Below are 14,518 nucleotides of genomic sequence, written 5' to 3'. Positions count from 1 at the left end.
AGCGAAGTAGTGCTTACAGGGACCTCTACTATCTTTTAGAAGCCATTTTTTCAAATATAATTTGTACTAATAGCCTTGAAATATGACTCTGTTCAGCGATTACTTCATCAGTCGACTTCAATTTCTTTGTAGTCAGCTTTGTTTTCTGATCTGCGAATAGGAAATAGTAAGTTTACTGTGATTTCGTCCTTAGTTGCATACCGACACAAAACTTCAGTTTTATTACAGTTTAAAAGCTTCAAGTCACACGTTGATGTTTTTGATCGATTGTGAGCTCATGCGACACTCATTTTGCACAATGCGTTCGCATGTCTAAATGTTCACAAATTATATGATACACAAGTTTCTTAAATATCACCAGATCAATGTTGTTTTACGGTTAAGCAAAACCATTTTATGAATTTGTTTTAGCATCTCCTGGCGAAACAACATCTTTCGCCACATTGTGTACGACTACAACTAATCCACCTGTTCGCTAGATATTTCTGCTTTGCACGGTTGGTGGTAGAACTAGGACACTTAGCGCTTTAAAAAGCCTCTACTGGATAGGACTTCGAGAAGCGCCTGGCAAGATTCTATTTCGGGAAATATAACACAGTTTTAGTTTCGCAACTCGTATCCAGAAATGGTTCCAAATTCGCTAGATTGTCTCAATTACGAAAACATAAGATGTTTTAGGTATTTTGTATTCAATTTGTCTTTTAAATTTTATTATTATACTAAAACAAGCATTTAAGTGTTGAAGCAGAACAAGTGCGTGTATTTGTCGTTGTGTATTGATGTGTGTTGGTGTGTGGCCGTAAAGCCTTCCCTTTAACCCCAGAAGCGTAACACGTGGTTTCTTACGGTGATCTAACAACAGCGCATCCTTCTTTACTTACCTGATAACCATGACCTGAAATTACCCCAATCAATGTACGGAAGGTCCGGATGTAATGAATTTTTGCAGCATAAACACGCCGAGCACAAAACATTACGCCTCCCCTCTTGATAGAGAATCCCACTGCTCGTCTAAATTTACTATTTGCTACTACGATATATAGCATAGCAGAAAAGTATATTTTTGGTCTTGCGCGCAATATATAATCAAATTGTAACACGTTAGCAAAGCTATACTAGGTAGTCTCCTGTCGCAAGTAAAACAAACAGAAGCGTATTTATATATTTAACACAACCGTAAGGCAGAGTAATTCTATATCTTGATATTGCTCTCCACTATGTAGCGCACGGCAGTTGTGAATGTTGTACAAATTGATGAATGCTGTTTAAAACACACACAAAAAAAACGAACAAAAATTACAAAAAATGCCTAATAAATACGAGAAAGGATTCTAACATTGTATGTGTTGCATTAAAGACGTGTTATGGATTTTTTTATCATATTTAAAACATTTCTAAATAAATGTGTTTGTACTGAAAGAAACAAACGAGAATTAACGGAAAATTCAAAATTTGTACAATGACAGCTATTTTGCTACTTGGGCACAAATAGTTGACTTTGACTTTGTACGAGTTTTACATTCAACAGATCCCTTTTGGATACGGCAGTTGGTTGGTCGGCTCGCAAGCCTTCTAACCTAGAAGAATCTTGTTTGTATCTTTCTGTATATCTACAGTTCAGGCATCTATTGGGTAAGTAAAACGAAAGAATCATCCATTCTATTGCCATAAAGGCTCACTGCAATTGTTTCTAGCCGTGCTCGGCGTCTTTGTTTTGTTATAGACAGTCTCGCAAGAATCGTTTGAAGCACATTACAAGCATCCACAAGAACTTAAGGATTTGATATCTAGCACAATTACAAGATGCCACAAATCTGGCTTACCAGCGCGATGATAACGAAAAAGAATTCAAAGATTCTGTGCAAAAAACGCTTCCCAAAGAGGGCTACAACATCGCTCGGCACGTCTGGGGCAGCACGCCAAACAATGTCTGCCCAACAACAACGAGGACGACGACGACGACGTCGTCGCCAGCAACGTCCTCAGCGATTACCAGCGATACCAGCTCCAGCAACGCAGAGCAACGATTATGAAAGGTTTCGATATGCATGTATGTTGAGGTTACTTGTTTCGGAACTTTTCATCAATGGACAATTCGTTGAAAATGATAATTTAGCCGTACCTCAACTCATCAGTATCATTGATTTTATAAATCAGTATTTTTTTACTTGATAGTTTGCTAAGTATTTGTATTTGCTAAGAGAAACATTGTACGAACTATCCGGAGCTCTGCTGTGCAGTAGTCTTCAACAACAGCACGAATAATGAAAGTCACAGCAGGCCATATAACCATATAACCTTGTAAAATTATAATTCTCAATCTAAATCTAAGAGAGTAATTTATACACGTTGTGTTGCTTACATTCATGTGATACGTACATGTAAAGAGATAAACCGTTGATAAATAAAAACCACTCTGAGCAACAAACGTCCATTGTAAGGGGTAAGGAATTTTTGGGCTAACCCTCAAGACAAATGTCGAATATTCGAGTCAAATGTAAACAAACAGATCCGGTCCGGCAACGGAGGCGTTTGAACGTTACGAAACGATTCACACAACGGGAAAACAGATGAGCATCAAACGGTTAGCATGTGCATTCGCTTTACAGCAATCTAGCAACCAATGGGTAAATACGGCAACCAGAACGATGTGTTCGAAACCGAACCAGCGGCAGGCAGAGTTGATGGCTAGAAGCTTACCGAAAAGAATGCCACTTCCCGGCGTCCAGCACATAGTCGTAGTTTCATCCGGCAAGGGAGGTGTGGGCAAGACAACAACGGCAGTTAATCTGGCCGTTACATTGGCCCGTCACGGTAAGACGGTGGGTCTGTTGGATGGTGACATATTTGGTCCCTCGGTGCCCAGAATGATGAACGTTAGCGAAGCACCGCTGGTGGATGAACACAACCGGATGGTTCCGCCGATTAATTACGGCGTAAAGTGGTAAGTGTGACTAAGCAAAACACGAGTCAGAACATTCTGAACTAATTGGATATGTTTCTTCAGTTTATCGATGGGTTTGCTGGTTGACACTGGACCGGTTGTTTGGCGTGGCCCACTCGTTATGTCTGCCATCCAGCGGCTACTGAAGGGTGCCGTCTGGGGACCGCTGGATATTCTCGTCGTCGACACACCACCCGGCACCGGTGATGTGCATCTTTCGCTCAGCCAAAACGTACCGATCGATGGAGTGGTGCTGGTCAGTTCACCCCAAGCAGCTGCCCTGGATATTACCAAAAAAGGTGCCCAAATGTATCGTACGTTGCAGGTCCCGTTGATTGGATTGGTGGAAAACATGAGCCACGTCGTGTGTGACCAGTGTTCGAACCTGATCGAATTTGCGGACAATTTAATTGACCGGTACGTGCAGGAACTGTCGGTTGAAGTGCTGGCGCGTGTTCCGATCGAGAAGGACGTTATGCGGTGTAGTGACGCTGGTACGCCGGTCTGTTTGAAGTTTCCCGATTCTCAACTTGCCAAAGCGTACGATACGATCGCAATCAAAGTGATTGAGTTTTTAGCTACTAAGCCATTTGTTAATGACCGCCGTCCTGCGTAAGTTTTGCCCTTAAATTCTTTAATATATGTTGATAGAGAAGCACACTTGAAATTTGTAGAACGCCTAGACCACCTTTTCGAGCAAAAAGAAAGTTTTTAAGTTGATTTGAAATATTTTTTCTCGATTGATGCCCCTTTCATCTACGACCGCATACCCGTGTTGGCCATACGTTTTGTATGGGAGTTAGCAATTTTTCATATTGTAAAGCTTGTATCTTTTTATCTACAAATTATTCTTTATCTTTCTACATCTTTACTCATCATTAATAAGATTTACCTGTTTTTTTTTTGTCAAAAAAGTAAAATTAGTTTAATGATGTATATTAACTGAATTATGTGCTTTTTACCTTTAAATAAGCCCAATCAGAGGTTTCATCAAACCGGAATTCAAAATCCTATACAAAAAGTATGTTTGGCGCTTGATACACCACTGTAGATGAAAGGTGTATATCGCCATAGAAACAAAATTAAATAGCAATTTTATTTTTATTTTCAATTAAATGTTATCGAACCTCACCTTTCTTGAAAATTGCATGTAAATACGACGAGCAGATTAAAAGATATTAGCTTTCTTATCCGGGAGAGTGCAAACTGCCATTCAAAATGTGTGATCTACCCAGGGGTAGGTGGTTTTAGCAGGGTGTATTTTTGGACATTGAAACTAAGGTTTAAACAACAGAAAGGATAAACTTTATTTCTTCTTGCTCTTCTTTTTCTCCTTCTTCATCTTCATGACCGCCTTGTGGTACGCCTTCTTCTTCTGCCGATCGAGCGATTCGGCATACTTCCGCTTGTTGTACTTTTGGAACTCAGCATCCGCCATCAGCTCGTCGACGAGTGATTTTGATTTTAGTTTCTTTACGCCTCGCTCGTTGAAGTGATCGAGCGGAGAATCGATCATCTTACCAATTTCAAAGTATTTGGGGGTTTTCCGCTTATCGATCCGCTTGAACGACTGTTTCGGGTCCAGTATGGAGCGCATCTTCATGAGCGCTAGCTCGTTTTCCAGCTCCGGCGTGATTTCCGGCGCAGAAAGGCCAAACCAATTTTTGCCCTTTGTCTTTTTACGTTCCAGCTGCAATTTTGAGAAGCGTGTGCTAATTAAGTAAAAAGGATTCGTTGTAATTTGCTTAACATAATGATGGAAGTGTTGATACATCAGATTACTAAAGAGGACATCAACCGGTACAAAGATCTCACAGCAGCTTAACCAAGACCCGTGCGTCCATTTGCAAACGCAAATAAAACCCCATTTGGAAGGATCATGTAGGATCATAGTAACCGGTCAACATCGCTATGCTCTTGAAACGATGTTCTATTTCCGTACTAGATCCATTTTCTTTCCCATTGGCCTTACAGCGGAAAGCAAAGCTACAGTAAACAACGACGAACGGTCGTTACATTCCGCTAAGATTACAATGAGTGGGAGAGATCTGTGGATTGGATGCACGGGCTGAGTCTAGGTAAGCTGCTTGTTTGAGCATCAAGGTCACCGATTCAGCTGTCGAATATATCATCAGGTAGGACAGAGATCTCGATCGTTATTTTCACACAACATTTCTTACCCTGTTTAGCTTCTGGAGTGCTTTGTCTGACATGGCCAAACGTGCAATATCCTCCTTCTTTTCAATGCCCGGTGTTAGCACGGCACCTTTCAGCTCTTGCTCGACGTTCGTACGACACAGCTCATCTTTACGACGCTTTGCAGCAACTTTCGAGGTACCACTGGTGGATGGTGTGACATTTACGGCTTCTTTACGATACGAAATGTGCCGGATATCGAGGTTATCATCATCTTCGTTCAAGATATTTGAAATGCTCTGACCGGGTGGTGGAAGCCCTGGAAAAGAAGGTAATATACTGTCCTATGTATCATTTACAGCTAACTTTGGGAAAATCATTTTATGCTACCTGCATAATCCTCGTCGTCGTTGTCGCTTTCTTCTGCTGGTGCTGTGACGGTACGCTTACTTTCTTCGCCGGGTGTCGTAGTGCCATCGAATGTACTGGTGAACGTTGCCGTCGGTAACTGAGGAATCGAGGCAAAGCTTGAGCCACCATTTTCCGTACCGTCTCCAACCGTATCTATTATGAAAAAATCCATTTTCTTGAGCCTACGACGGCGTTCCTTGTCAAAACCAAAAAAACGCACAGTTGCCCCGGCGATGACAGTACTTTGTTATTTGCACGTGCAACGAGTAGCTGTCAAACTTCGGAAAACATCGCTTGGAAGAAGTGTTTTGCTCCGTACACAATAAAAATGTCAAATTTAAATTAGAAAAGGTACGTTACTTCAATTATTTGTATGTTCAACTATTTTGTATGTTTGTGGTAATTATTCGCGGGAAATAATAGGGCCATTTGCCAATTATTGCACACGGATTGCAGAGATTGCATATACCTGAGATCGATGGAACTAATATTTTGAATAAAATCATATGTCTAGTACGTACGTCGATGACCCAAAATTACATATTTTTACTTTTGGCAGGAAAATTATATCTGAATTCAAGAAGCATTGAGCCGCATCTAATAATTGCACACCGTGAACAATTATATTTTACACTTTGTTTTAATGCTCATCATCAGAATGATCGTGCTAGAATGTGGCTCCTGGAATGAAGCATACAATTATTTATTTAAGAATTATAGTCGCATTTTCAGTTACGAAAAAAATATAAGTTATTAATGATAATAATTCACAGATTCATTGTGACTATTATGCGTAGGACATAAAAATATTATTTAAATAAATCATTATTAAAATGAGGAAACTTATTTGAAATTATTGTGTCGCAAGTTCACACTGTAATAGAAATAATTCTATAGTGAGTCATATTTTTTTAATTTAAATGGCTCAATATACGGAAAAAATAATATTTAAACTTGATTTGAGTAGAAAGTTGATTGAATTACTAAAATTTTATTAAAACTAGTTAAAATAAGATTTTTTTGGATTTTAGAAACCAATAGTTTTAATATTTTTAATATGTCCTATTCAGCCATGTTCACAAACGACTGTGGAGCTTGCATGTGAGTTTGCTGCGTGTAACTTGAGGGCCTCTTTAGCCGGAATCTTATTCTGATGGACGTGTAATGTCTTAGGAAAATGATGCCGAACCACCGAGACTTTTAAAGTCTACGTATCAAAGCTGGAAGAGCCTAATTTGGGTGGACTAGCATCACTCATGGGCCCACAGCAGGTTAGCAGATGAGAGCGCTACAGCATCACAAGACCTCAACAAAAGCGCCTGCTAAATCATTCCCGCTTTAAAATCATAATATATGATTAATTTTTGTACATTCCCGAAAACCCCGTACGAAGTAAATGTTCCACCATTGCTTTAAATACTTTTAATCTTCTTTAAATTATTTATTTTTCACTTCATCGCGCGCGTATATTCACTGTGTATTTTTTGTTGTTTTGCTTTCATTATCATTATTCAAACTAATGTCTAACTTTCTCTCCTTCTCTCACTGCTGAAAGATGTTGTTTTATTGTTTGCTTAAGATCATGTAAGCTTCCGTGTATTTTGTTCTTTTTTTTACAATGTGATAACGTGAAATTACGGTGCGCCACGGGATGTGTTCGGTATTCCGCCACGCGGTATTTTAGGGACTTGTATAACATTCAAAAGTCTATTTACATGTGTGTATTCGGGGCTTTTCAGTTTGTCAGCTAGTAACGTGCAGTTTATTCTAATGGATGACCAATTAAAAAAAAAAATGGAGCGAAAGAGAGAGAGAGAGAGAGACTCACTGATGATGTCATCTTTCTTTCGGTTATGTTTCTACCATTTAGAGCAAACTTTTCTTGCTCATATCCCCGACAATGAAACATTTGTGATCTATTTGTTGCGATATATGTGTGTCAACACTTAAATATGTTTGTTTGTAACGCTTTTTTGTTTGTTATAAAGAACGTTGTAAATTGCTGTACACAATACTACAATCGAACCACTCGTTTCCATAACAAATGATGCGGATTTTGTTGTCTTACTTTCCTCCTTACGCGTTAGAGTTCGCAGGGTAAAAAAAAACACATGATTAAAAATACGAAACTATCATAATATTAACTGCTTTAATCATACATACTTGCATATACCAATGAAATGCACCTATTACTTAATTTCGTCGTTAAGTTAATAACACGTACGTCCATTCTTTTTCTTACCACCATATGCAAGTTTGTGTGTGGGTATGTGTTTTTCTAACTTCTTAAAATACATCATATTGTGTTAAGCGAATTCTTCGTCAGCAACTCTTCCATTTCTAGCTTTCCTGGACTTAAATATCCTGCGGCTGGATAGTCAGTCCTATGTACGGGCCGGAACTTCGCATCCAGGGATTCGATACATGGTCGTTTTCGTTTCTTTATTAACGAAACACAATTGAACTTAAACCTGAAGTAAGATTGCCTACAGTCCCAACCGTTGGTTTTTACTGTTTTGATTAAAAAAATAATATGCACATAAGTATAGTTTTTAGAAGTGAAAATCGGCCCGAAAAAAAGGGATGAACTGGGTTAGAAACGGTTTGGAAACTAGATCTGTAGTTCTGCGATCATCATCTGCATTTAAAATGGCATTAGATTAGTTATGGTTTCCCGCAATAATGCGCGCTACAATGGATGGGGAAGCACATTTTACGCATCTTCACGTACTGGCTCTTCCAGGGATTACTGGAAGAATACTGTGGCGTACAGATCCCGTGCACACGACTGAATCCCAGGAATTTCTTTTGCCTCAAAAAAGCTCCATGTAGGAATCCCTATGGAGGCTCTGGAAAAGGATTCTTAACAATGTGCAGAGCGCAACTAACTGTTCTAGTTCTACTACTTCTAAATCTCTAAAAATCTTAAATATTTTAATGTAATTTACACGAATCATCCATGGATGTTATCGCTTGTTCCAGTTTTGCGCGCCAAATAATCCCCCTAAAATGCACATTGATGCTCTGCTACTGCTTGCTGTGCTGACGCGTTCTCGCTTTACGTCGCATTAACTCGGGTCGGTTCCGTTTGCGGGAACGTTTCTACATTCCGATTATAACGTCTCGTGGCTTTTCTTCCATTTCGATTACTTCCTCCTTGTGGACGACCTGTTGGGTGACCACCTGCTGGGTCGCTTGCTGCTGCTGGTTCTGATGAAGAGGTGTGGTTTGACCTATGTGGCAAAGTTAAGGATTAATGTAACGTACATTTTAAATGGCGGCGTTTGTCTACTTACCATATTTTTCGTGAATGCCGCGATGCCTCTTGAGTGCGAACCGGTCGGCAAAAGCGGCCGAACAGATGTCACACTTGAAAGGTTTTAAGCCGGAGTGTACCTGGAGGGCAAAGAGTTCAATCATATTAGGGCGTGAAAATCAGCAATAGAGCACCCCTTACCACACGTACCTTTTCGTGATTCTTTAGATGCGCGGCCTGACTGAATGCGGACTGGCAGCGGTTGCATTTGTACGGTTTTTCACCGGTGTGGATGCGACGATGGTTCCAAAGGGTGGCGTGACGTGCAAAACCTTTGTCACATACCTGTAATTATTGATGGAGGTTGTATGTCAATGCGTTATTTTCTATAAGTCATGGCATAGTACCAGAGGTTACCATACTTTTCCGGTATTTTACACTAAAATTTGTAAGTTTTTGGACTAAATACTATTCCTTGCAGAACATAAAAGGGTCATCATCCGTGAATCCTAAGTCGTTATATTACTCCGTCATTTAAGTTACATGCTCCTTAGTAAAATAAGTTGATTTGAAGTTCATGTTATTTAAAATTTGGACGCAATCGGTTTTCATCGTATGGAGGAACAATGCATATAGCTTGTAACGGGTAGTAAGCCCGACAGCTACCGGGAGGCCTCACCTCAACCAACTGAGGACTCTTAAAGCGCTCTTCTATTTCAAAAAGGTAGTATTAAGGTACGTCGTCTGTATAACCTCTATAGATTAGTCGTGTTCGCCATCAAGAGGTAGCACTTCGCTTTCTTCGAACTCTATGCCCTCACGAGATAGCTCTCCACGCTCCTCGCTCTCAGAGCTACCGGGCGGCCTCACCTCTCGCATGTTAGTAGGAACCTTCACCCCTTTATACAGAGCTACTTTACACAACACTACATATCGCAACTCCCAGCAGCCCTGAATACGTACCTCACAAACGTATGGCTTCTCTCCGCTGTGAGTTCGCTCGTGGTTTTTCAAATGTGGCGATTGCGAGAACTGCATGCCGCAGGTTCCACATCTAAAATGGTTACATTATAAACCGCAATTATAGTATTGGAAAGATGATTCCCCATAAGAGACACCACCGCAATACACTTACTTGTACGGCTTTTCCCCCGTGTGGATGCGCATATGATTCTTCAGATAAACGGCCTTTGCGAACGCTATACCGCACACGTTACATTTGTAATTCTTCTCACCCGTATGCAGCTTCTTGTGGGACCATAGGCTGGAATAGCGCGAGAATCGTCCTCCGCATGTGTTGCAGGTGAACGGCTTTTCAGGTCTAAAAGAGGTAGCAGCGAAAAAAAAAACGGAAAACAGAGAACATCGTTAATATTAACCATTCTCACCTGTGGCCAGCGGATTGTGTTATTTAGCAACGATCAGCTTTATACAAAGGAATACCCACTGTTGATGGATTTGCGATTGGTGCATTAGCTTCTTCTGGCCACCAACTATAATTACACCAGAACCGTTACATTTGTTACATTTGGTAACCGTTGCTAAATTACGTTTTTTCACCGGATGCGCGTTCTGCTGCTGTACGAGCGCATGCTCCGCCTTGATCGTGTTCATCTGTCCCGGCATCAGCGAGTCCATCGACGAGTTGCTGTTGGATGCGTTCGGTATTTCGCCAATTTCGAACTTGATGTCCCCGTCCGGTGCAACGAAGATTTGTGTCGCTAGAATTGGTCAAATGGCGCGTTCAGTAAGACAAAAAGCCATGCGGGGTGCGGGATAGACCACTTACGTCTGGCAACCGGTTGTGCCCCATCGTTGCTGATGCAGGTTTCGCACCGAATCAGCTTCGGTCCCTTTCGCTTCGGGTTGTTGTGGATGGGCCCGTTGCAGGAGATGCATTTCTGGGATTTGTCCGCCTTGGTGGTGTGTGTTGTGACCTGTTGCTGTTGCTGCTGTTGCGCTTGCTGCTGTGCCTGCTGTTGTGCCTGTTGCTGGGCGGCCTGCTGCTGCTGCTGTTGCGCTTGCTGTTGGGCCTGTGCTTGCGCCTGGGCCTGGGCTTGCTGCTGCTGGGCGGCTTCCTGCGCGTGCTGCAGCTGCTGCTGTTGCGGGGCCGGATCAAGCGCTTCCGTGGCGACAATCTGAATCTGACCAAGGTTTTGACCCGTTTCGGAGATGAGATTTTGTGCCTGCACTAAATTCTGAGCTTGCGTTACTACCGTAATGGCATCCGATGTCGTTTCCCCATCCTGGTTATGGGTACGCTTGTGATGGTTCAGCAGCGTTAGGTGGTTAAACATCAAACCGCACACATCGCACTTGAAGCTGATGTTGGATATTGTGTTCTGAAAAAAGTGGATTTGTTCAATAGCGAGGTTAGAGAGAGAGAGAGAGAGAGAGCATCTTTTCGGCTAAATCCCGGGGGACACCATGTATTGCGTACCGTGATAGGCTTGTTGACGACGAGCTGTCGTCCATCGACAGTAATCCCGGTAACGCCATTCGGGATCGGCATCTGGTTGACCAGCGTACAGTTTGTATACCCGAACGGTTGCAGGTACTGTACCGTCTTGGTCTCATCGGAAAGCTGCGCCAGATTAACCGTGCTCAACGCCTATACACAAAAAAAAAATCCCATGTGTGAAGAAGGATAAAAAATATAATCGTTAGGAAAAGTTTGGTGCTCCGCCTTTTTAGTGGGTGGAGAAATTTGAACTTTTAAAAACGCTATGCCAACCGTCAACCACGGTTTACCTGTGACGTTGGCGTTAGCTTTTGTATCATATTCACATTGGCGTAGAACGTGGAAAACTCCGGCGCCTGTTGATTCGTCTTTTGGCCCTCCAGCTTGTTGCCTTTGTTGATGTCGGTGGTGGTGGTCGTTTGATACTGTATACCGATTGGTGTGCCCGTCGCCGATTGGATGTTGTTTGCGGTAAACATGTCTTCTTGAAGCACTGCGAGCTGGAATACTTTCTACGATCGTCCGTACGGTGTAGATAGTTTATGCATACTTTCTGGTCGCTCGAAATTCAAATCTGCAAATACAACGAGAAGCACGTGGTAAAGGAATTGTGGGGATAGGAAAGGAACGTTTTCTATCGCATTCTGGCCGGCGTGAACCAGAAGGTCGTTAAGCCAATCAATATAGAGGATACAAAATATTACTAAATTCCTATCTCTCGATACGTACTCAATCGATGATCTATGAGGGGAGGTCTAAAGCACGTTCTTCAAGTATTCATAAGAATAACAACTCTTTTAAAGGAATTCATTCACTCTTACCCACTCTCTACTGTGATTTAATTCTTTTAACAACTCTTTTGACAGTCTTTATAGCAAGGTAGAAGACGACCTTTAACTGAAAACTAAACTACAACTCTCTCTTTGGAATTCGTGTCTTTCTGGTGACTATTAACTCCTTCAGAGTGATTATGTGTGGAGTTTATTTAAATCTCCTATCACAAAGATTTAAATCACTCTCTACCCACTACCCAATCACGCAGTACCCGCACAACACTAGCTTCAATGCTGAATTTCCAGTTAGTATATCGGAACGTGATACAAGACGCGGCTAAAATTGAAAGTTGGCGCGCAACCCTCTCGCACTTTGTGAATCGTGTGTGGTGATTTCGGGGTTGTGCTCTTGAGGTACGATTTCACCTTGTGCACCGCCGTATAGGGGGGTTAAAAAAAATGGAGCAACCAAATTCAGCGCAAAATGCATCTTTTGTGAGAGTGCATTACCGATCCAACGAAGGGGCAAGAATTAAGAAAAAAAAAATTACATCAAATGACACGAAAGCGTGCGGAAATCGTGTATGCATCGTCACCTCACGTCTGCTCCAGTTCACTTGCACTTTCTCGGCAGGCATCCTGGCACAATTAGGATGCACCAAAGGATCGTAAGAAAAAACGTAAATAAACCGCCAAACACCAACACACACCCAGGACATCATAGTAGGTGAGAAAGAAGATGAAAGGTTCCCCATACGACGGAGACTTGAGGGGGTTTTCGCTTCAACCAGAGATTCTTCCTTTACTTCACTCATGATGCCATCACACCTCCCACACACACGCAGCTTTTTTTGACACATTCTTTTGTTGGTGATCGCCTTTCACCCAACAGAGTGAGAGAAGAAATTGTATGCGCCTTTCACGCCGATTCACGCTTGAGAAAAAGGACAACCGCTCTCACCCACCGGAGTTTGCCGTCTTCTTGCACCGTTTGACAGGTCCTCGCGCTGTGATCTGTCTTTTTCTGTGAAATCAAAGAAAAGAGAAGCAACAGAAATAAAACGCACCAGCACGGGAAACGGATGAAAATGCACCACCTTAAAAGGGCGAGATGGATGCGACGAGTATCGGGCCAGGGAAAAAACGGCGCACGCGTGAGTAGCACCACCTATCGTCACACACATACACACGCTCGCGCCTCTATAGCCTACTTTGTCTCGGATATCGAGCGAAGAGGTTAGCAGCGACCCGTTTCCAAAAGGTGTGTGACGAAGACAAATCGCACACTAGCGCACTCGCTGGTGGCGTTCTTGCGGCTGGTTCCGTTTGTATTCGTTCCTTCCCTTTTCTTTGCCAAATTGCTTTTTCTCTTCAAAAATAAAAAAAAGGGAGACAAAAGTAGAACGCGCGCGAGCAAATGTGAAGAGATTATTTCGCAAAAAATAAGCTTTGTCCGAGCAGCAAAACAAGCCAGAACGGCGGGAGCCGCGAAATCCGCGCCAAACGCCCCACACAGGAATTCATGGCGCGTCCATTAACCCGTTTTGTGATGCTGATGCGGGATGCACTTGTGGCGGTGATGCACTCTCTTGCAACTGCATCAAGCTTTCTAGTGCTTTCGATTTGACACTCGTACGGGCGCGTCACACGTGATAATACTCTGCTGCACTCACAGACTACAAATTGCAGATCACCATGTAAAGAAGGCTACAAACTGAAAGGATGCGCTTTTCCAAAAACAAAAAAATACACACACGAATTGTTGGCAACTTCTAACTATAGCTGGTGCTGCTACAGCTTACTGTGATGACGAGCGCGCGCGTGCGGCCATTTGCTAACTCGCTCTCGCAGGCTGTGGCTCCATGTTTCGCTTGAGCGTGAAGCAAGAGAGCTCACGCACACCATCGAGTTGTTCCCGTTTTTTTTCTTGCTTCTCTCATTGACCGTCTCGTGCGCGTCAACCGTGCACACGTGTATGAGTGCGTCTCTCTCACATCATTTAGGCCTGCTCTGCTGCCGCATCATCGCATCATCGTCCCGTGTCGTGTGTGTGTTCCGGAATGGGGCAAAATTTGTGACGAAATATAACCAACCCCTTCACACGAGAGCACACCAATCATTTCCATTTCGTTGCGAGGTTTTGGTTTATGACAAAGATTGTTTTTCGCTTGCCAAACCAGCGTCTGACCGCGGCCAATAGTTTTGCCGAGAATCGATTTTTCCCCTCTCTACTCTGAAACCAATCACCGTGTGGAACCCGTGACGCTCGTTGTACCGTACCTATTTGCTGTTGTGGAGTGTCCGCGCTTGGGACACTTGTCTCGGAGTGTTGTTACTGTAGCTGACCGATGACCGTTTTTTCTGGGGTCACTCTTCCCCCCTCCGGAAAACAAATCACACACCAAAAAAACCCGCCGTGTTCCGGGAGGCTCCCGTTCTAATTTTTCGTCCGTTTCGCTGTGAAACAAGCCACAGCGCAAATGTTCTTTTGTCTCACTTTAATATGGTGGCGCAGTTCACGCACGGGAAAAGAAGCA

At 42.6% G+C, this 14,518-nt stretch overlaps 4 protein-coding genes across 9 annotated transcripts in view; 2 read left to right on the top strand and 2 right to left on the bottom strand.

The window, feature by feature from the left end:
• Window positions 1-14,518, top strand: part of LOC126564970 (D-3-phosphoglycerate dehydrogenase) — a 483,268-nt gene that overhangs the window by 418,417 nt on the left and 50,333 nt on the right. The gene's annotated exons all lie outside the window — the stretch shown is intronic.
• Window positions 2,571-3,560, top strand: LOC126560412 (iron-sulfur protein NUBPL). The gene is made up of 2 exons (XM_050216372.1): window positions 2,571-2,944; window positions 3,008-3,560. Exons 1-2 carry the CDS (start codon window positions 2,571-2,573, stop codon window positions 3,558-3,560), a joined length of 927 nt encoding a protein of 308 aa, XP_050072329.1.
• Window positions 4,249-5,663, bottom strand: LOC126565201 (deoxynucleotidyltransferase terminal-interacting protein 2). The gene is made up of 3 exons (XM_050222353.1): window positions 5,471-5,663; window positions 5,125-5,399; window positions 4,249-4,634 (listed from the first exon to the last, which is right to left on the bottom strand). Exons 1-3 carry the CDS (start codon window positions 5,661-5,663, stop codon window positions 4,251-4,253), a joined length of 852 nt encoding a protein of 283 aa, XP_050078310.1. The 3' UTR covers window positions 4,249-4,250.
• Window positions 8,576-14,518, bottom strand: part of LOC126564362 (zinc finger protein ZFP2) — a 505,414-nt gene continuing 499,471 nt past the window's right edge. For 2 of the 6 annotated variants that reach the window (XM_050221387.1, XM_050221385.1), the window contains exons 2-10: window positions 11,499-11,692; window positions 11,188-11,358; window positions 10,537-11,089; window positions 10,195-10,468; window positions 9,883-10,068; window positions 9,711-9,801; window positions 8,958-9,092; window positions 8,788-8,887; window positions 8,576-8,724 (exon numbers count right to left, since the gene is read on the bottom strand). In XM_050221387.1, the coding sequence (XP_050077344.1) occupies window positions 8,594-8,724; window positions 8,788-8,887; window positions 8,958-9,092; window positions 9,711-9,801; window positions 9,883-10,068; window positions 10,195-10,468; window positions 10,537-11,089; window positions 11,188-11,358; window positions 11,499-11,687 (1,830 nt within the window). In that variant the 5' untranslated portion in view covers window positions 11,688-11,692 and the 3' untranslated portion in view covers window positions 8,576-8,593. Of the gene's footprint in view, window positions 8,725-8,787; window positions 8,888-8,957; window positions 9,093-9,710; window positions 9,802-9,882; window positions 10,069-10,194; window positions 10,469-10,536; window positions 11,090-11,187; window positions 11,359-11,498; window positions 11,709-14,518 lie in introns of all 6 variants that reach the window. The other 4 variants (XM_050221389.1, XM_050221390.1, XM_050221386.1 and 1 more) reach the window with 4 other exon arrangements.

This window comes from Anopheles maculipalpis, chromosome 3RL (assembly GCF_943734695.1).
Source record: "Anopheles maculipalpis chromosome 3RL, idAnoMacuDA_375_x, whole genome shotgun sequence".
Classification (NCBI taxonomy): Eukaryota; Metazoa; Arthropoda; class Insecta; order Diptera; family Culicidae; genus Anopheles; species Anopheles maculipalpis.
Note: the sequence above shows the minus strand (reverse complement) of the source record. Positions and strands in the feature narration are given on the sequence as shown.

Excerpts from the sequence above, each read along its gene's own strand:
- LOC126560412 (XM_050216372.1), top strand. The coding sequence starts at position 2,571 with ATGAGCATCAAACGGTTAGCATGTGCATTCGCTTTACAGCAATCTAGC. Across the intron at positions 2,945-3,007 it reads ATTAATTACGGCGTAAAGTG|TTTATCGATGGGTTTGCTGG; the intron begins GTAAGTGTGACT and ends ATGTTTCTTCAG.
- LOC126565201 (XM_050222353.1), bottom strand. The coding sequence starts at position 5,663 with ATGGATTTTTTCATAATAGATACGGTTGGAGACGGTACGGAAAATGGT. Across the intron at positions 5,400-5,470 it reads CGACGACGAGGATTATGCAG|GGCTTCCACCACCCGGTCAG; the intron begins GTAGCATAAAAT and ends CTTCTTTTCCAG. Across the intron at positions 4,635-5,124 it reads CACTCCAGAAGCTAAACAGG|CTGGAACGTAAAAAGACAAA; the intron begins GTAAGAAATGTT and ends TCAAAATTGCAG.